This window comes from Haliaeetus leucocephalus, unplaced genomic scaffold, assembly GCF_000737465.1.
Source record: "Haliaeetus leucocephalus isolate CR32 unplaced genomic scaffold, Haliaeetus_leucocephalus-4.0 Scaffold751, whole genome shotgun sequence".
Lineage (NCBI taxonomy): Eukaryota > Metazoa > Chordata > Aves > Accipitriformes > Accipitridae > Haliaeetus > Haliaeetus leucocephalus.
Genome location: NW_010973187.1, coordinates 7,649,902 through 7,672,578, shown reverse-complemented (window position 1 = coordinate 7,672,578; position 22,677 = coordinate 7,649,902). Strand labels below are relative to the sequence as shown.

Sequence of the window (22,677 nt, the reverse complement as noted above, 5' to 3'; positions counted from 1 at the left end):
TGGAGGAGGCTGAGGCATGGTTAACACTTGTCAGTGGACACTATCCCTCCAGTAAGGCACAACCTCCTGCCCCAGATGCTTTCTGCCTGGCACTGCAGAGGGAGCAGAAACACTGAATTTCACCTGTGAGTCATATCTAGAAGAAAGCTAATTCATTTCCCTTCCTGCTTTCACAGCAGGACTTCAAAATCATACTTTCTATCAAGTTTGGTAGTTTTTCACTTAGTTTTCAGTTGCTTAAGAGCTCCTGCAGAAAGTTGTAAGTTTTAGAGAGTCTAGCCCATTCACACTGAGATTTTGGAAAACTTTTCCATCGCCCTGTCTTGGAAATCTGGATCTGACCCTGAGTGTGCTAGGTCACGGTGTGGTGCTAACACACGCAGAGCCATGAGAACCAGAATCATTGGGGTTTGGTGAACAAGGAATCTGTGTCATGGGGCTGGTTAATGCTTTCTGGATTTACACAACGGTGGTTTTTTCCCTCTCTCCCCTGCTCCTTGTTTGACTGACTTTGTTAAAAGACATGTCCTGAGGTTGCACTGTGCATTTTTGGAATCTCTGTTGCTTCACATGATGCTAAATAATGTACAAAACTCACCCCATGGTGACATTCGGGTGACTTTACAGAACTAGAGTTTAGATTCAGTTTTGGCTGTTTAAGGGAGGAAAAGTTCTGTACGCAAAAAGTGAAGTTTCAGTATACACAAAATCATTGCAGGTTAACAGATAAAAGCTACCAGTTATTTAGCAGTAAGTCAATTTTGAAGGGCCTGGGAGAAACAAAATCTCAGCTCATGTTTCAGCACTACCCTACCAACAAAACCAAAAAATGTCAGAGTTGATACCAATACAAGGATTTTTCATACAAATAAATTGGCACAGTTCTGAAATGCATTAAACCCTTTGCTTTTGATTTGTTATGACTCCTTCAGAAAGCACCTCAAGATGTACTCCACATGCAGGGTCTGGGTGAACCTACATCCTGTATATATATATATATATGCACAGTAGTTTCAGTCATCCACTAATATTTAGACTTACAGCATGCTTATTTGTCTTAGCTTTACAGAAATACTTCTTTCCTGTTACATGTAAGCTTTTTACTCAGTTGTTCTAAACTTACTAAGAATTCTCTGCTCTAACAATAGTAAAATATCTGTATGTCACTGGTTCTGTTAATTCTAATGATTGGTCCTAGGCTGTTCCTCCCCTTCCTTTAGGAATGGTACCTTCCAGTCTCTCCATGTGCATGAAAAGTGACAAGCATGGGTCCCCATATTTCTACTTATTGGGCCACCCTAAAGACACGGTTTGTAAACTCTGCATGTATATTATCTTTCTCTAATACACTTTCGTTTCTCACAACTGTTAATAGAGCCTTTTCCAACTTTTTCTTACACACTAGCTCGCTTAATAGTTTCTACAGTATTTGACTTTTCTTTCATAACTGATTATCCTAGATACCAAAGCAGCTATAGATTTTACAAATGTCTTTTAATATCCTAGATAACTGGCTCTTCATGTAACACTGCTGCTAGCACAAGAAACGCTGCCATAGGTCTGCTATATATCCGCTTTTTCTCATGACAGAAATTTATCCTCTGAATATGACTTTTCAGGTAGAAAATCTTAAACTTTTGAGAACCAAAGCCGTAGTTTTCCCCTTCTTTATGATACTTGGCTTCCAGAATATTAGTAATGTGAAGATGGAAGTTAGGTGCTAATCTCAAACAATATCTATATGCAGCCTCTGGAAGAAATAACTAATGTAAAATTGAAGACTTTTTGGAACATGCTGTAAGGCAATACTTGTTTTTTAAACCCAGTGGCTATGCTGAATTTACACATAGCACTTTGCACTTGATTTCAGGCTATTTTCTTCATGTATCAGATTCAGCCACACAAATTGTTCAGATACATCAAATTTGTAATACAGAGTCATGGCCCAGAAATGATACGTGGAAAGCAAAGGAAAAGAAAAACTTATTTTTTTCTATTTTTTTTATCGATTGCTGTCATCGCAGAAAACGCAGAAGTGTTCAGATGCATTCAGTCTGTCTGCTGTTGACTTTGCACAATGCAGTATGTTTGCTAAAATTATAAGGCCAGGCTCACACTGCTGAAGTAGACAGATTGGAAATAGAAATGGAGTTACACCCAAAGGTATCCTCCTATCCTTTGAGCTTCGAGCAGCTCCTCCAGTGTGATGCCCACAGAATTTCTGTCCCCAGCACCCAGGCACTAAACTGTGCTTAAGTTACCAGTCTTGTGCACGCAAATCCAGGTAATTGAATCGATTGCTTGCATATGTTTCCAGTTACAGCTTATTTCCAATTTGTGTCTACAAATAAGAATTTTTTGAACACAGATGTGTCGCTATACTTTGCTAGAGCAGAGCTGGACACATCTAGAGGCCATCTGAAAATTGTACCCATATAGTTCAATCATGTATGTCACCATCGGAGACCTCCTAGCAACAAAGAAGTTCTGCATCATGTAGAAATCTGAATTGCACCTTTCCTTGCAGTAATTCTCACCTTACTTCTGCTTTGTTCTTCACTAAAAGTAGTTCAGAGACATCATGAGGTTAAAAATCCAGGCTGACATTAGGGCCATTTTGCAAGTCTCAGTTGTCAAGCACAGGAATTTCAGTAAACTGCAGTCCCACCACAAGTGTTATATATTTATAACCCCAACTTTCTATGCATTTTCTTTATTTTTCCTCCTATAGCATAATGGACACATGAAATAAGCCTTTTTTCCTGAAATAAGTAGAAATGTAAATCCTCTGTAAATACAGCTAAAGTTAGTTTTGCACAGTCTCTCAGCTGTGAATGGTTCTGATTATTTATTTGGCAGGAAGTGTTAGGACAGAATTTTTTTCTTGGTAAAATACATCCAAAAAATCAAAAGCAATTTAGTTTGGGTTGACACCAAAACTGAAATACATGATTGATAACAAAGTAATATCAGGTCAAACGAAAATATGTGTGTTATAAAATGTTTCCATTTCAGGTCTTTTTAATGAAAGGGTTTTGAGGAGAAGGATTTTCCTAAAGAGCCAGTTCTTCAATGGGGCTTTTCCCAACCAAAATTGTGGCTGTGCTACCATTCACTAGACCAGGGGTGTAAGTCAAATTTCCTGATGTAAAACAAATTATTGACCATTCCAACATCCCTTAGGAGAGGGCCCTACCATAACATCATAGCACAGTCTGTTATGAGTCCACATTTCTCCAATAGAAATTGCTACGTTTTGTATAAATAATCACTTACGGCAGATGATCAGCAGGCTTACTTGAAGTTAGATATAGCACAGGAGAGATGCAGGTGCTAGAAGGTGGTTTAGAAAGTATATCCAGATCAAGTGATGCGTGCCTGTGCTTCCTTGCACCATGGGTTTGGTAGCCCTTACTAGTGACCACTGCATTTATATTTGCAAAAATAGATGAAAAATTGGGAGCTTATACTGTGGTTTTATTGTTTGAATACAGTTAAATACTTCAGAAATCTCCGGTGAGCTGCAGACTGCATTTTTCTAGTTCTTTAACTCTGCTAGAATGTCTGAAGCTTTTATGTATGTCTAATAAATGGCTACAGCATCTCGGCCTGTACATTTAAGCCAGATACTCCTACCTGTTCAGAGTACTGATCAGATAATCCAATTCATCCTATTTTTAATGCTCATTTTATAAATCTCTAGAGCTGAGGTTGGGTGTTATTTGAAACTTGAACTACCCTATATATCATTCATCTGATGTGAGTGCAAAAATCAATAGTCATTTTGGAAAAGTGCCCTTTCCTTCTGTGACCACTTTGGTGGAACTGCAAACATTCATTCATATTCCTGCTGCATTTCCAATACCACCTTCTTATTTCTAGCAATACCAACTTAATTTCAGGAACCTGTGGTGTGTAAAAAAAAAAAAAAAAGGACTAACTAAATGAATTCAAAATACTGGTTAATAAAATTGGTCTAAACCGTCAGGCAATTTGAATATGGGCTCCCAAAGGTTCTAGCTATTTTATTGCTATGGGTAAAAACTATTCAAGGACAAAATTGAATATTAACACTTGCTTTACAAACATGTCTTTAGTATTTAATAAATATGTAGCAGCTGGCAGGAAAGTAGAACATACTTCTGTTAAATAACAGTGTATGTATATGTGGGTGCGTATAGTTATTTCTGTCTTACAGCAAATTTCTATTTTAAAATATATGTCGACCTTTTACATAGGTATCCCTTGATATAGAAACAGAAAATACAGTTGTGAAAGAAAGAGGCACACATGGGAAGACATTTTCAGTTTTGTGGCAATGTTTTCGAGCTTTGAGGGAAGCGATACCTTTTCCTTACTTTTTAAATGCAAAAATACCGAGTTCTTTCCATAGTCCTAAACATTGCTTTGGCAATTACACTCCCAGTGTCTTTGGCCAGTCCAGCTGAATTCTCTAATCCACACTTCCCCCATCTGTATAATGGGGATAGTAATATTTACTTACCTATCTCATGGGAGTATTATGGGGATTAATTATATAATGCTTGAAAAGCTCTTTAAAGATTAAAATTCCTAGTCGACTACTCAGTATTATTATTAAAGCAGAACCTCACTAATCCACATGCATTATAATCCACACCAAAATTGGCAGTGTCCCCCCACATTTGAGCAAATATTTAATAATAAGGCTGTTGAGCAAGTTCTCTTATTACTAAGGTTTAATTATTATAATATAATATTCTGGAGTAGATTTACTAATATGGTGTAAAGTGTAGATAATTACAGCTAAACTACAGTGAATAAAACAGATGAACAAACATTATCCCTAGTTTTGTTCACATAAACTGGCAAGCAGACTTACCAGCCAGAGAAGGGAAAAGTCCCACCCACAAACCTTTTTCTAACTTTTTTTTTGTGGCTTCCTGTATTTCCATCCTGTTGACAATATTAGAAGATAAGCACCTAAAATACAGGGCCTGAAAGAATGCAGCCACCCCTCTGTCTCCACAGCATCAGTTTTTCCTTTCTGCAGGTAATCCAAATAAATAGGAAAAATGGGATTTCAGTAACACTTACTGTGTCTTTGCAGTTTGCAATAGAATTAAGTCCAGTCTTCTGCTGTTGCAGTGTAACATACCGTAAAGTCCCTTTCCTGGTGCTCATTTCACAGTCCCTTTCATTTGCAAATTTGCAACGGGCCTCCAGTTAATAGCAAGACTGCATCGTTCCAGCTTGTTCTTAATCAGTTAGCTTCCCTATGCGTCTAACATGGTACCCTTGCAATATAGAGCTACGTTTCAAAGAGAACTGTATGAAGGCACAAACCGTTATTCCTGTGGCCTGGCCCAGTAATTCTCATCACGAAGGTTGTGCAGCAACCACTTCAGTGGCTAGACTCCAAGGGATCTAAAACTGGTTCCACGTAGAATCATAGAATCATTCAGGTTGGAAAAGACCTTAAGATCATCAAGTCCAACCATTAACCTAACACTGCCAAGTCCACCACTAAACCATGTCCCTAAGTACCACATCTACACGTCTTTTAAATACCTCCAGGGATGGTGACTCAACCACTTCCCTGGGCAGACTGTTCCAGTGATTGAAAATCTCTTCAGCACAGTCAGTTTTCTGCAATGACATGCATTTCCCCATAGGAAAGCAGAGCCACTCATCGACATTTTTAAGTACATAGTGATTTGGAGACATCAAACTTCATACTCTTTAGAAGGGCCCGGAAACTATGGCATGTCCTCCTCTGGCTTGACATGAACAAGAACACTTTAGCTTCCTCCTGACAAAGACTCCACCTCTAAGAATATCAGCTGAACTTGGGATTCAATGGCTTTGAACTCATATACATGATCTTTTAATTGATCTGTGGTTATCCAGGTGTAAAAAGTCCGGCTTTTTAGCTTGCTCAAAAGAATCCATAAACAGCTATCAGCCCTTTTAGGGACAAAAGCACAGCCATGAAAGTACAAAAAGCTATACAAAAGTATAACAAGAGGCAATCAAGCTGTATCAGAAAAGCTTTGCCAGCAGCCTGATGCTATGATACCCAAGACTAAATTAAACTAACAGGACCTCTTATGACTCTCGTCATTGGCATCAGAAATTTGATGAGTCTAAATAGTCACATAGAGAGTGACATAAAAAACTGTTATTCCAGCCATTGGAGAGGAGAAGGCAAACTTTGTCCTTAGAGGGACTTGCAGTTGGTTCTGCCTCTGCCATTCTCACTCCACCATCCCCTGGTGCAATTCCCAGCTGATGCTTTGTGGTCTGACCACGGGGAGAGGTTAGCAGAGCTCGTGGCTTCTGTGAGCTTTCTTATAGCTTGTTACTCCTAGCTTGGGAAAAAAACCTCAGAAAATGAAATGCATTTTTTTACTTTGACAATATCAGGTAACTGTCACTCTCCAACCGAAGCTTAATGAACATGACCATAGAGCATGTTATATTTTGTTGAGCTACAGCAACACATACACAACCCAGAAATTTAAACATCTGGGTTTTCTAACAACACATAATTTTTGTTTACTCATTATGAGCTGAATATACAATGTGACATTCATTTATTTGTGCACTTCCATCTCATTATACAGTTTTCAGAGAAAATTGTCTCAGCATCCGACAGGTATCAGATACCACAACAGCCCCAACAGCAAGCGTGGTCCCAGGGTCAGCTCTGCACCTTCAGTGCCCAGCAGCCTCCAGTCTGAAAAGAGTTTGCTAAAGAGAGACTAAACTAATTCTGCAGCTTCTACCCTAAGCAGGACGGGAATACTTATTCATGAACTTTGTAAATATGGATGCGTTCAAACCAAGTTATGTGTTTTGCTTAAGATCCTGCTGAGAACTTAAGTGAGAAATGCCAACACTCAGCGCCTGCCAGAAACAACTTTCTAGGGGCATTTCATATACAGTCAAAATGCTCAGAATTCCTCACTTATTACATAAATTTTATATATTATCTGCATACCTTTAATAATGACAGCTATTTATTGACCAGACAAGATGTGATGCCTACTGTTAACACCCATTTTAGCTCTGGTAATTAATGATTTTAATATTTAAGTTTAATTAAGTGTGTAATATCCAACTCTTAAATTATTCAGTCTCTGCAGAATGTTTTTCATTAATACCACACATTCTATTAACATATTTATGAACACCTTTTATGACTTAATGTGGCTTAATTCTATTAATAAAAACTAATTTTAAAGTCATTATCTTTTTTAATTATACAGTAACTTGCAATGTAGATTTGCCAGCTCCAGCATGGCTCTGGAAGAGAACTGCTGAGGTTTCTGCAGCTTCTACTCTACTGCCTGACCACACAGAAAAAAAAAACAAAACAAACCTTTACTGAAGGGACGAGGTTCTTTTGCCTGAGTAGCTCTGATCTGATAGATGTGTGAGATGCTCAGCACTTCAAAAAGGGTACCAAACCGCCTGAAGGACCTAGTGAATGATAATGCGTGGTTAGAGCAGCATCACTCAAGACTAGCACTTAGCCTGTCTGTAGACAACACTGATGCAGCAGTGAGGAGCTGGCTGTGGAGGATAAAAGCACTGTACAGGCTGCAAGTTTTCATTTCAGCTGTTCACAGTATTAGTGAGTAATTCTGTAACATTTATGCAGATACATTAAATTGATTCCAGCAAAAATCAAATTTACCAAGTTTACTCATATTAGTGATCATGATAGGGCTGTTTACTAGATCCGTATCTATTGAACAAGCTAAAATGGGTCTTGGAATGAGTGATAAACTGTGTACTCATAATCATCTGGCCTTAAGATTCACAGCCAGAAGACTATTACCATAAATTAGTAAACTGATTTACTAAATTAATTTAGCTGTTTCAGGTCTGAAATATAACCTGTTTGTAAGTGTGGCTCTTGGTTATTTTTTCCGTCTCCTATTCTGCACTTTAGGTAGGTTTTTTCTGCATAGAAAAATTACCCTTTTTTATTCTTAGTATTCTAAGGGCAGTGTTAAAATTATCTCGGTCCTGTTGTAAGGAGTGACCGATGTCACTGGAGAGAGCCAAATGATGCAGAGCTTAGGCATTATTACAAAATTACAGTGAATTGCTTGTGGATGTGATTTATATTTAAGGGGTGAACAAGGGCAGGGTAACCAGGAGAGGGCTAAAGCAGCAGCCCAAGATCATGCCCGTCCTGGAGACAATCCAGTCCACCTGCTCTCCAGGACAGAAACTCTGAGTGCTTCTGAATTCATTAGTTATCTCCTGTATTAGGCTGAAAGGTCTCAGGCCTCTTATTTGCAGTGACCCATGCTTGCTAAAAAGGGCCTGACGTGGGGCAATGGGTGTCGATCTCTGTGTCCATCCACTCAGCTTTGATCAGCTTCTGGGAAGCCTCCAAAAGGGCTTCCCAGAAGGAGCTCCCCAACATGAGTTGTGTGCGTGTTCAACAGCAGAGCACACATCTGTTTCCGGAGGTCTTCTGAGACACTTCTCTCTCTGACTCTATACGGCAATTAAATTATTATCTCAAGTGATTGGGACAGTAAAACACTGGTGAAGCAGTGCCATAATTAAACAACTAACTCGGGGGAAGGGATTTACTGAGGATGCACTGGGTATAGTGTAAGATCAGAAACAGTGCACAATAAGAATAGGAACTCTCCAAGTGAGAACAATCACTTTCCATGTTTCTTTGTTAACCATCTTTAAAGAATACATTACATATAAAATTGAAAAGTGCTTTCTTCCATAGCGCTTTCTACAGATTAAAGCCAACACAAATCAATGTGTGTGACTTTCTTGTTTCAAGAAAACATTCAGCATTTTTCTGAAGGGTTTTTTAAATCTTTTCCTTGCAATATGCAGTTTTGCCCTCTCTGCCCCAAGTTTAAATTTTCCCTTTCTCTCCGTTCCCTTAGCTCCAAAAACAAGCAATACCATCTTTTGAGCTTCTGCAGATTTGGTCTTCCAAGCGTAACTAACAATCTGCTCTTTCTGAAGTGTGTTTCAATAATTCTCAAATTAGATCTCTGAACATGAAAGCACTTTTTCTAACAAACCTCCATGCAGAGTACAGAGATGGTGATGAAAGTGAATTTTACTTGAGATGAGACCATTCAAAGTCTCATCAGATGGCCCTTGCAAGGAGTCTATGAACACCATCTCTGCTGTAAAAATATTTGGGGCATCTTCCGTTTAATATCTAGGTAACGTATACAATAGAAGATGGATATAAAGAACCCAAAGGAATTAAAATGTTGCTCATCAGTAATGATTAGTGACATGAAAAGAAGTAGGGCATCGGTGTATCGATGGCACTGGGAAGTGAATAAAACAGGAAGCAGAGCTGCGCTTTCCGGTGTTGGAATATGTCAATGACTGAATTTTCTGAATTTTCTGGATGTAAAATTAAACATTTGAAGTTTACAGAGGAGATAAAAATATTCCTCACTTACCCTACATTTACAGTCACATCTCTTCAGTTCTTCTGGACACTTGCAGAAGCCATGCCACCAATAGCTCCCAGTAGTAGGAGTGCCCCCCTGTTCCAATATTAGACCAGTGACAAAAATAAAAATGCACAATGACTTCAGTGACAGAGGCTAGGCTCGGCATTGTTTCATACTCCAAACATCAGTCTTTCTTAACTAATCATTCTACTTTTCTGAAAATGCCAAGCACAAAATTCAGAAGTAAAAGATGCAGGCACTCAGCTGCATGTTTCTTTTCCTGTAATCTTTCATTACTTTGTTAACTCACTGTGGTTACCCTCACCAACCATCCTCAACCTTTATAAATACAAATGTGCAAAGTCAAAAAACCCAAATCACTAGAAAGCAGAAAAATTCCACTCTTAAGCAAAGCTACTATAAATATTCAAAGTCACCATGACATTTCTGAGTACAACCAGGCAAGCAGTATAATGAATGTGGTTACATTAAGATAGCAAGAAATTAGATTAGGTTTTCATTGCATCAGAAACAAGACTTCACAATACCAAACAGATCACTTCACTGCATGTGTAGGAAAGGAAAAGTAGTTCATATGCCAAAATAACTGAGTATAATCTGGATTTGGTTTTGTAATTGTATATAGCATGTATGTCATTTCTGAACATACAATCAACATTTTGCACCCATAGCACACTGTCATCATAGCTTAAAAAAAAAAGCGTAAGGGCAGTGCTAATGGATGTGTCCATGGTGACTGACCAAACAAAGGACCATATCACAGCAGAAGGCACCTAAATCCATTGATGTTTATTTCCAGAGCTATTGGTGTTGAGGGATCTGAACATGGCGAAGTGCAGTGGAAGGGGAACCAAGCAAAGTGTCATTTTAAGCCAAGGAAAGTGTAATTTGTGAGAAAACATTTGCATAGCATTATTGAATAATTAACAAGAAGTGCAAGTTTATAGCCAGAAGTATAGGGAGCCAGTAAGGTGGGGGCAGAGCCCATTGCCACTCACTTTCCAGGAGAGGCTGGGGGAAAGGGAGGCATATCATGTCAAATTTGTATGAGGCTGACAGCTGGACAGAAGGTTCCAAGAGCTTTTCTAACCATCAAAACCTCAGAGAATCATTTATTTCAGGATACAAAGGGTGCTGTATGCCTGTGTTGTGGAAGCTCCAGGATGAAAGATTAAAGATTCTTTAAATTTTCTGAAATATCCCTCCTTAGAGAGCGTTAAAGACAAGCTGCAGGAGACCAATGCAATCAGGAACATCACAGACATGTCAAGCTATAATGAGAAAGAGCCAAATGCATTCCTGGTGTAACACTGCCAACATTAGTGGATACTCACCAGGGGACAATTTTGTCCCATTTTCGTTATTAGCAGCATCTGTAAGAACTGTTTGCCACCTTCTGGCAATACATAATTTCAGACAGAAAGTGGGAAAAAAAATAGGGCACCATATTTTTTATTTAATCAAAACCTCTTTGATTCCCTAGGAGAATAATTCTGGGAAGATACGAAAACAGCTGCTTAGACATTTCAGGAAATGTTTCATTCAGACTACTGAAAGTGTTCAAAGCTTTAATATATTGTTAGTTATTCACATAATTTGGAAATTTAAAAGGCACTGAGATTTTATTGTACTTAATAGTCTTAACATTACTATTAAATATTAAATAAATTAATATTAGTACTTTATGATTAATTTTACCTGATTAAAAATCTCACATTCTTGATATACTACCAAGAAATTACTTAAAATATTTTGATACAAGAGGCGAACCTAGTCACAAATGCGAGGTCTAACTTCTCTTGACCTGAGGTCTTGGCAGAGCAGATATGCACAGCAAGATTAGACTTGACAGAATCTTAGGAGGACAACCTGTAAAGAAAACATAAGTATTGCAGGAAATGGTATAAACTTATCAGGAGGCTGAGCTCTTTCCTCTTACTTAGTACCTAGGCAATGCTCAGAAAGCAATACAGACAGACCTCTCTTCTCCATTAGCAGAAAAGCCAGGTTTCTTTTGCTAGTGGTTCAGATGTAAGCCATCAGCAAGCACTGGATCCAGGTAGAAGACCAGGCTTTAGTTAGGAGAGGAGCAAGCAGACACATGAGAGTAGTACCCTCATTTCCACTCCACTGAACGTGCGTAAGCTGACGTAGCAAAGCAAACAGTTCTTGTACATGGCAGTTCTACCTCAAACAGAAAAGCCTTTAGACAGAAAACTTCTGCTCCTGATGTTTTCCTTTTGTCACTCTTCCTCCAAAATGGCTGTGTTCATCTCCTACTTGTCCTCCTACACACTCAAGATCTTGTGCCTGTTGGTGTCTCTTACTCGGTTAGCAATTTACTCCTTCCATGGGAGTTATGCGAAACAGGTCGTAGGTGAGTCATTCTTACACATCCCATGGAGAAGTGCCACCAACCTGCATGACAGTAGCTTGTGGAAGCTAAAAGCCACCCAGAAGACACCTACTAAATTCCAACAAATCAAATGCCATCACAGTGACAGATTATAGTGCTTCTCCTGGCTCATTTATCTTGTCTAAATTAGTAGGTCAAGGGAGATTTTCTCCCTTCAAAGAAGAGAGGAAGGCATCTATTAGCCTTCAGTGAGATGTATACCTCTGAAAAACAATTTCTTCCACAGTAAGGATGATATCCATAGTGACAAAGTCAAAAACAAATTTAAAACTACATCGTCCCTAAATGTCTACGGCAGTTTCAACTGAATGTGATATCCTTCACTTCTGGTTGTAAGTTGTTTGGGCATTAGTAGTTCATGGTCTGTTAAACAAATACTGTCTTCTGTTCCTCCTAGAGGTGAAGGGAAAAAAAAGTAAAATCGTTGCTCTGTCTCTGGTTTAGTATGTTTGCAAAATGTTTTGAGGTCTTGGAATAACAGACAGTAAAAGTAAGTTATGTTCACAATTAACACATAGGTTTTACATAAAGCTTAAAAACTAAAGGAAAAATATTTATTCAGAAATATTAATAACTGCCTCCAAAATGCAGCTATAATCTCAGAATAAGCATAAAGAGAAATCATTAGTTTAGTTGCTCTACAGAATAAAATTTTACATTTTTCTCCTGTTTATATTTATTATGGAAAAGCAATCATTTTAGTGCTGGTTGAACAAATCCAAATGAACCCTTATGGCCTGAACACAGCTCTTTAAAAGGTTTTTCTTTTGAGCAACTAATTACTTACATTACTGCACTTTACTCCACTCTAGTAATTTAGATATTTTTCCCTTAATATTCAAACATTAGAGGAAAGTCAGCTACAATGCCCTCACATCAGTATTCTCCTCACCAGCCAGTGACATATTGCAACAATGGCTTGTTGACATTAACGTCTACCAAGGCTGAGGATGACTTTCTACATAATTTCATTTCATTTGAAAGAAAAAGCATTGGTGGGGGTTTGACTGTCTCAGATTGATGGTACTTAAACCTTATAGAAAGTCATTTTGTCAAGTTCTTACTTGCAAGTACTATATTGCCACAGAATATGAATGATAGTTTATTTCATGGCAGCTTTTTCCCCTAGCCACTGGAAATACAGCCCATATAGACGCCTCCCCAGCAAGAAGGCCAGGCACAGTATTTTAAACAAATGGCAGTCTGTGGCCCATCTGGGGTTCTCCCACAGCCAAAATTTCCCTTTAAGCTGTGGCTACAAGTCTTCTTGTTTAGTTGGTCAAGTTGTCTTTTTCTTAGAGGGAGGCAGAGGCAGGTTGTCTTTTTCTCTAGGGGAGAGGCAGAAATACAGTAATGCATATGATATTGCACATCCTAGTTTATAGATATCTGTATTTATGTATCGTTACATGTAACAAATACATTGATTCACTTTTGTTGAGGTAGGTTCTAAGCAGCTACAATTTCTCACTCCAACATTTGGTGTTTTTTCCCTCCCCTCCAAAAAAGAAAACAGAAAAAAAAGAAAATTGTCCAGGGGGACAGTCCATTAATAAATTGGTTCTCTTGCCTCTAGGGAATAAAACAGCAGGCCACTCTCCCCCAGGTCTCCTTCCCTGAGTGTCCCACAAATAACTGGTACAATATTGCCCTTCATGCCTCAGAGGAGCCACGAGAGGCGTTTGCCACCCTGATTTTGAATGGTGGCCACCTGGCTTGTCCTCCTGGACAAGAAACAGCTGATTTGGGTATAGTGGCACATTTTGCACAGAAGCAATCTTGTTACCCAAAAGCATCTTGCTGCTCCAGACCATTTGATGTTTTTACAGGTGTGCAGCTGACACTTCCCAAAGTAACAAGCTATTTCTGTAAGTTCAGATACTCTCAGAGCCTTGCACAAGATCTGGTAATGGCCTACTGCTCTTCACTGCCACTCAGTGAAAAACACCATCTTGTGGACAACTGGGAAAGAAGACTGTAGTTAAGTGAAAAACATTGGTCAGGCCAACGGTCGGCACCGCCTCTGCCCTGGTGAGGTGTGACAAGGCCATAAAAAGCACAGACTAAATTCTCCAAGGCCCGAGGTGACTTGTTCAGTGCTGGCTCAGGTACCTTGCTGGTGCACACAGGCAGCTTCATCTTGCTCGGCGGAGTCCTGGGATAGTTTTAGAGAAACAGGCAAAGTGACTTGGACCCTATGCATGGTCCCCAATTCAAGTGTTAACCAAAATCCCTTGGATTTCCGATCCAAAAAGAGCTGGGGTGGGGTCTGCGCCTCCCCCGTCAGGCACAGCCTGTGGTCCTGGACCAGAGGGGGGGCACTGAAGAGCAGAAGTAAAGAACAAGCCCATCGAAGGAGATGCTTTTTGTAGGCAAGCTCCTAAGTGCTGATCACTCTACATGCATGAGCCTTCTTTTTATTTTTTCATGCTCAAGTGCCAAGCAGGGAGCAGATGGTACATTACTCAGCCTTAACTGGAGGGTAAGAAAGTGTGATTTTTTTTTATTTTTTTTTTTTTAAATTCAGTTGAGACCCTCAGCCCATTTAGATTCTCAACTCAAAGTTTATTTGTCTTACACAGAACTTGTACTTTCTACCCCTCTCAAATGCTAATCCTCTCCATACATATGCTCATTATGCAAAAGCATATGACAAACACCATCTGGGAAAGTAAATAGCTCCTCAGTTAACCACGCTGCTCCCTCCCTTTACGTCACCCACCTCACTATTGTCTCTCCTATTTTTATCTGCAAGACAGCAATCACTCAATCAAGCTATTAACTTAAAAGCGCCGTCTCAGTCAAGCAAGCTGCAGATCCCAGGCTGGGCAGTAAAACCCATTCCATTTTTCGAGATGATGTGCATCTTCATGATAATTTGAAAGCAGCCATAGCACTGAGAAAAATAAATGTATCTTTTAAAGGACAGTTGATATCACTGAGAGATACTAGTCCTGACCTGCAGAAGTCCATGCTTGTTTTTCAGCTAGAAGGTTACATTTTCTCCCCCGTGAAATATGCAGCTCTTGCCACAAGTTCCACCTCGTTTCCATGGATTCCTGAGGTAGTCCTTCATCTCTGACAGATTATTGCTCATACCATTCAGAGCCAGGCAATGGTGCTAAATAGGGAATGACATTAGCCAAGTTCAGTGATTTCTCTAACCTCTGTGTAGATGGGTAAGAATAGTCGTGCTGTCATTAGTCATGATGGATTTGTTGTCTGCTGGAATGTTAATCAAAAGAAATGAGGATCATGTATGCAAGAGAAAGACATCTCAGAATATTCTGTTTTGTACCAATGGATTAGGCAAATCATCATGATTCAGCAAAGGAGATGTCTATTTAGCTAAATTAAACAGGATCTGCACAGTCCAACCATATTGTGTTGAGGCTAAGTAACCAGGAGAAATTCAAAATGCACAGCCAAGAGACTCAGCGGCTGACACTGTGATATAAAGGCAGAGCTTTGTAAGTACCCTGTAAGAATTGTGGGGCCATAAACACTGCAATATTATATCTGTTTAGAAAAAATACGAGACAGAATTCAATGATGACCTTATCTGAGCTACAAATTCTTGTCAATTATTATATGCTCGTAGGGACATGTTTAATAGATGGCAGAAAGTCCTTCTCATTTGTCCTCAGAGACAGCCCTGATATTGCCCAGCTAAGAAATCCATTATACGGCTACAAAAGAGGCAATTTGATTTCATGAGCACGTGCCTTTATTATTTTAAGAATAATTTAACGTAGGCAGAGGAAAGAAGAATCTGTATGAAAAAAGACCGAGGTTTCCAACATTCGCAGTTACCAACCCTGTGGTTCTTGCTTCTCCTGAACTCTTCTTATTTGGCGGGGGGTGGGAGGGTGGGGGAGGGGGGAGAAGATTTTTTTTTTTAACTCCCCATTGACTCCCCTGGGAGTTTTGCCTCACCTAAGACAGAGGAGTTTCAGTCCGGTATGTGGTTCAGATGTTGATGTTGCTCAGAATACATATGCCTATGCAATACACGCCCTGTGTTGCTGAATACGCCCTTAACTCCCTTTTCTTTGTTGTTACAACAGACGAACCAAACTCCTGGAGTGCTCCCTCTGCCACCTCCCCAGGTCTGCCGGAAGTAGCTCTTTCCCTCGATGACATAATCTCACCATTATCTTCATCACACATAGCCCCACCCTCTGACCCTTCTCACCAGATAAGCCCAGAGCCAACATGGGATATCAAGAGGGAACACGATGTAAGGAAACCAAAGGAGCTTTCGGTGAACGGTCACAAAAAGAAAAGGTTAGGAGAACAAAGAGAAAGGTCAGCAAGTCCTAAAAAGGTAGACAGGTCAAAGCATGAAGAGGCTTCTTGGAAAGGATATTCAGAAGGCAAAAATAAGACCACTGATGGTGGCAGGCCCACCTCAGAAAGCAAAGCGGTGGGACACAGCATTATGATCGAGGCTGGCGCGAGAGAGCACGTGTGTGCTGGAACCAGTGATGAACAGTTTGGGAGGCTGAGGAAGCCGGAAAGCAAGAGAGGAGGATCTCTTAGCAAAAAAGAAGATCACAAATCCGCGGATAGCAGCGAGAAGAAGTCAGCTGCAGCATCCGACCATGTCAAGCTCGATACAGGTGCTGCCAAGACGTACAGTAGCAACCGCTGCAGCTCGCCTGGAAGTGATATGGACCACAGCCAGAGGGACCCTGATGGGAAACCCGGCGAGTTCCCCAGGAAGGGACATCTCCACTCCATTAGCACTCGCAGCACCAACACCACAGTTCGAAAGGCAACGGTCTCCCCAGGGCCGTGGAAAATCCCTGGCTCGGATAAGCTACCTAGCGTCCTGAAGTCTGGTACTTCTGCCATGAGCAGATAAGCAAGGGACTGTTGCCCTCTAACTGTCTCAAACTGACACAGAACATTCTTCTTAGTTTTTGTCTCACATTGGTTTGTTTTAATTTATTTTAACTATCACACATATACACAAAGCATTGAGGAATGAAAACATTAGTGTGTAATTCCATGACAATGTGCACAGTATCTAATAAGTTCAAAAGCATATAGTCAACACGGAGATTTAAAATCGACCCTAAAGTCCCAATTCCATTTTAGGGACTTTGGCAGCTATGGAAGAAACCAAAACAATATGAAGGACAGTACATCAGAGAAGAATAGTGCAGTGTAGCTTTAGCATTTTTTTTCCCACTGCATGAAGGACTTGGATTTCATTCAAACTTTATATCAAGAAACTGGAACAAGTTAGAGCAATCACAAACTGGAACATCGCCTTAAATAAAACTGCACGGAGCAAGCTGAAACCGAGAGAGGATCTTTTCATGGAGCTAAAATGTTGTAAATAAATTGTTCTCGACATATCTAGACAGGGGTTAAAGGGTTTCTTTGAAGCATCGTTCGGAACTGTACACTCATGACACGTCTCCACTGTTAATGCTTTGGGATAGTCCACATGATACCCTGTAGCATAGTTCACTGGGCGCTATGGGAGGAGTGGGGAATCCAGTGGATTAGTTTCTGTGATACCATTTCTACTGCCATTTTTGTGAACAAACCATGTTTCTGTACATTGGAAAGGAGTTAGGGTGGAGTTGTATTTGCAAATTATTCTCGAAAGCGATTTATTACAGGTTCCCCAAATCCTGCGAGGTAGCACACAAACCAATTGGTCAGGCTCAAAACCCAGACACCTGCAAGGCCCTTGCACTGAAAGGAAGAGTGCTACAGAGAAAAAGCTGCAGTTTCCTTAAGGAAAGGTCTTTCCCTCCTGCAGAAAACGAGAGCTTCACTTACCAACAGTGCTATGTTTCATACCCATCTACATTTAGTTAGGACACTCTCACCTTTCATTCCCTCAGTTTGGCAGAGCAGGTGCCTCTAAGGCACACGTTAACAGTAATTAGACTGGTTTCTGAAATACAGTTGTCAGTGTCCTCATTCAGTAAATTCGATATATCTCCATTTTTAAAATGGTTTCCATTTTATCATTTCTTCCCTACCTCCATTTTTTTTTTCTTTTTTTGGTTTTATCTTTCTTGCTTGTCTGTTTTGAATTTCAAGCCTTAAGTGCCAGGTAAACATTCCAGTCTGCCTTCACAGGAAATAACTCCGAGTTCAGTCAATCAGTCATTATCTTGTTTCAAAAAGATGCGTTTGTGTCTATGTAAGTGCACATATGCTTATTTGTCTGTCAAAATTAAAAGAAAATCCTGGGCAATAATACATTGGTAATCAAAAAAAAAAATCATAAAACTAAGTACTGTCAAAAATTCATATTTAAAAACTAATGTTCTCTAGCAATCTTAGTTCCTCACATGCTCTGCTGAAAAATTAGATTGAGATTGGCTTTGTTCCAAGAAATTAGCACATTACTGTATGTCTCAAACATTGCACTGGACTGAGAAATTTATAGGCGTGTTTCTTCCTGTCCAATTATTTGAAAAGCCTCAAGTCAAGGATTTTGCAGCTTTCAAACAATTTTTTTTAGAGAGAGAAATCCATTTATAATTTCTGAAAAAGCACAAGTCCATGTAGCTGTTTATAAAACTCTTATTTAATGAAAAAAAAAAATCTTTATCCCCTGAACTAGAATCCAATATAATTTGCCATTAATTTATTGAATCTGATTTTGGACAATGCTTCTGTAGTGTAGATGCACGTCCCAGTATCTTATTTTTATGTATAAAGAAAGCAAACAATGAAATCTGAAAAACAGTTGAGATTATGCTTGCATAAACTCTAATTTGCACAGTTCACAGCTACTCCTTGTGCAGTAATTGCTTTATGCGGCTGTAATCGATAACCTGTGAAGACAGCACATCATCTAAACCCCATTCCAAATAATATTTCTGTGTAGTGTTAGCTGTGAATTTACCCTGTACAGCTCTATCTCTATAAATATAATTCCATGTATTAATAGTCACAGAAAGGCTGTAAGTGAGCAACTATTTTTATGAAACGCACCACTATGGATAAATTAACTTTTACAGAAATCTTGTTTACTGTATGATATTCTAAACCACTGTCAAATAAAATATATATCCAAAAATCTTTTTTTTTTTTTGATTGTACATAGTCTGCATTAATTTTGAGTGACAGGCTTCAGTGTTACACCAAGAAACAATCCTTTACATGCATATGAATAGAATTAATTAAATAAAAAGGGGAATGCTCCATTTTGATTTCTTACTCCAAAGAGGGGTACAATTTATGAATACACATGTAGGTGACCAGACAAATTCCATGTAGGCAAGTTAAGGTGTATGAGGCTACACAGATGCAGAGAAATCTCTCCCTTGGTGAAGCCTGAACTCTTATTCTCCTTCCAGTCCCAGGAGACACAGGACTGGGGTGGCCAGACTCCCAGTACTGAGAGACAACTTCTAAGCGTACACCATATGTACAAAATACATCTGGCAGCTCTACCCCTAGAAAGGTTTTTTTACAATCTGAGTGAAGGGGACATAATTTGATTTCCAGTTTACTTTACAGAAACGACGTCTCAGAAAACATTATAAGGGTGTAAAAATAATGGTAACCAGACAGTCTCTTCTGGGGCCTAATCCATCCCTCACTGAAGAGAACAGAAAAATGCTCCTTACCTTCAGTTAGGCAAAATAAATCACCAGTTTACAGACTGTAGGCACTGTAAGATGTGCTGGCTGGAAAACTACTGATATTTTTCAAACAAATATGACATTTTTAAAAATAAATATTTCCTTTTTTCTTAAAATATAATTTTCTTAAAAAAATAATCATTTGCCTTCATACACTCTGAGTCAGTTTCTGCAGAGCCTCATTTTTCAGAAGATTAATGTTCCACGCAAAAAATTTCAACCAGCTGAAATAATAACATCATTTTTCATTACAATAAACACATAACAAATTTGAAGCATCTTTAAAACTCAAAAAGTACTTGCTGCTCTTTAAATAGCCACCATTTTCATGGTTGGAAAGCTGAGTATGGGCCTGATTCATACCCAGAGGTATCACAGGGAAGCGTGCTGAAACCATATAGCCTCACCCAGTCTAACTTTTTCTGGTAATAACATGTCCTTTCTCTTTTAAACATAGTAGTACAGCATTTGCCTTGCATTGCCATTCTTATGACCCCGTTTTTTTCTACTTGTTCATACCTATGCAATAACACAGCAAACTGGATGTTTATTTTGCCGCAGATTCTCTGCTCCAAACTCCAATGCATCAGCTTAAGTAAACTTGCCTGCATGTGATCAGCAATGCACATTTGGGGAGGAGTTTTGGTAAAAGCTTGTAGGCAGATGTCGGTGCAGTCCTTTTCTTAATCCGTGGCAAATGTTGCCTCTGGGGCTCACTGTCTCTCCAAGGATTCCTCTGCTCAGTAGCTTTAGGAAGTCCACACAAACTGCAGACCCTGCTGGAAGAGCAGATCTTCAAACAAGTTTAATAAAAAAGCCAGAAAATTTAACAACTCCCACAGCGTGTCGCCAAAGATGCCATGTTTTCTTCCAGAAAGTTGCTGGACTGAGAGCGCTCTTCGTTTAGGTACAACAGAGCACGGGCTGCACTGGTTGCACTACGCTACCCTCCCCTAAACAGGAGGGACATTTGTCACCCATATATCTACCTGTTCCATGGCCTCAGTGGTAAGTCTGCCAACCATTTGGCACCAGTGTGGATAGCTGTCTGCTAGGAACGGTTGCAGAAGTTCAAGCACAGCCCCATTTCATCCCTGATATTTTTCATCTCCCATCTGAATGTGCAGCCAACCACCATTGCCAAGAATTTCTCATCTCCATCGAAGATCAGCTTCAGTCTGGTTTGCGCCATCTTTGCTGAATATGAACATCTCATGCTTAGCCTCCTCTACATCCCAGGTGCCCGCAGCACCACCAGATCTATCCTGAATCTCTTCTCCTCCTTCACAGCTCCCCACTGCTCCTGTTCTTAATCTTACCTCTGAGATAAGTACTGTCATCTTTCAGTGGATTGAATCTTCCACTCTCCATTTTCCCCTTCTATCCCTCAGAACTTTGTCTTCCTCTTTTTTCTTCTTTCCTTCTGGCCCTCTCTCACCAGCTGACATCATTTGCCACTCTCAACCTCTACCTTACATATCTCAGCAGCTCCACATTAGACACCTCTGCTGAGAGGTGTCATGACCAGTTACTCACACTGGACAAATCGTTAACATACTCCTGGGTGTCATATAAACATACAGACATACCCAACACCTTGTATTGCAGCCTAATCCAAATCATCTGCCTTGGCCTCCAGAAATCAGCAGCAGTTACTGATTAGACATACTAACTCTACCTGCAGCCAGTAACTCTCTTTGCAAATACAAATAATGTTTTTTCATCAATGCTATTATAGCTAAATGTCTGTACCGATAGTGATCCAAGCATTCAGGCCAGGTTTTGTGGCTGCAACATGCTATGATCTCTACTGGAAGTCTCCAAATTCATTTTACAAAGGCAAGGACAGGCAAAGCTGCAGGCACATTTCTGTCTTAGTCACTACGTTCTTTTTGTATACCACTGCTGCAGCAGAAACCTGGGGCAGAACTGCAGAGGCATAAGTAGAAGAGCACACCTCACCTAATGAGGATGTCACCCTCCATGTTTCTCCTTGCTTGGAGGGAAGCTTTGGTGTGAAGGGAAAAAAGTTTCTTGGTACACTTCCATGGAGGTCCAAGTTAGAGAAGGCTTTGGACTTGCCCAGGGATGACTGATCTCATTAGGGATTCACTTCACAGTTCACTTCTGTACGTCTCCAAAAGAGTCCTTTCCCTCTCTTGTCCCCTTGATGCCTAGGATATTTTCTGTAATTGTTCCTATAAAGGCCACACAGGCAAGGCAGGCTGCCTACTCTCATGACTAATAGGGGACTTGGAGAGAATTTCCATGGCTGTGTCATGCAGGGCTCCCACCCCCACGTCTGTTAGGCTCAAGGACTCCCAAGGCTGTTTAACCATCGATCACGTCAGAGCCGAACATCACCTTTACCTTCACAGCTGTCATCGAAACTGTGAGCCTTTTTAATTAGCCATTACTCCCAAAGGAAAATCCAGTGCACCATCTGGACAAGAACAGCTGTGCTTCAGGAGGGGACAGGACTCCGTCAAGCCCCATGCCCCAAGCCCCTTGCTGGACAGCCCGCATGTCCCCTGCTGAGCACCCAGGACTGGCCTCTGCCTTGGAGCAGCAGCCTCTCCCCACCGCCCCAACAGGTACCCGTGGGCTCCGTGTAGACCATCACCCTCCTGGAGCCAGTGCAGGCATGCTCAGTCCAGCCTTCGGAGTCGCAGAATATTTTTCTTGGTATTTCTAACAGCAATGACGTGATCACACATTTATCTCCATAGCTGGCACCTACGCTTAGAGCAATTTTTAAAAAATATATTGTCAAGACACAGTAACATAAGCAATATCTCTGAATTATAGCCAATCTAAAAATGATGTTCTGTCCTTTCCTGCCTTTAGTGTCTCTATGGCAATAAGTCACTCTGCCAGTTCAATTAATCGATGAGGAGAGTTTTGCTTACAAGGTACAAATATATCTCTTTTAAACAGCTGGGGGAACACCAGTGCGCACATACCCGCTCCCACTTGCACACACAGGGGCCTGGAGCACCACCGTCCACTCCCACTCAGGAACTTCCCAAATATCCATGCCTGAGATGGGTGGCTGTCCCTCTCAGGAAAAAAAACACATAAGAATGCAGACTGATCCAGAAAGCTATTGTTTTTCCACAGATGAACTGCTGTAAGCGTTTTTAAGGTAGAAGATATTTAAACTGAAAAAATAAGC

General features: G+C 40.1%; 1 protein-coding gene across 2 annotated transcripts in view; it reads left to right on the top strand.

The window, feature by feature from the left end:
- MAGI2 (membrane associated guanylate kinase, WW and PDZ domain containing 2) overlaps positions 1-17,753 on the top strand; it is a 770,034-nt gene extending 752,281 nt beyond the window's left edge. For both annotated transcript variants that reach the window (XM_010580933.1, XM_010580932.1), the window contains one exon: positions 15,948-17,753. In XM_010580933.1, coding sequence (XP_010579235.1) covers positions 15,948-16,747 — 800 coding nt within the window. In that variant the 3' untranslated portion in view covers positions 16,748-17,753. The remainder of the gene's footprint in view (positions 1-15,947) is intronic.
- Positions 17,754-22,677: the final 4,924 nt, after the last annotated feature.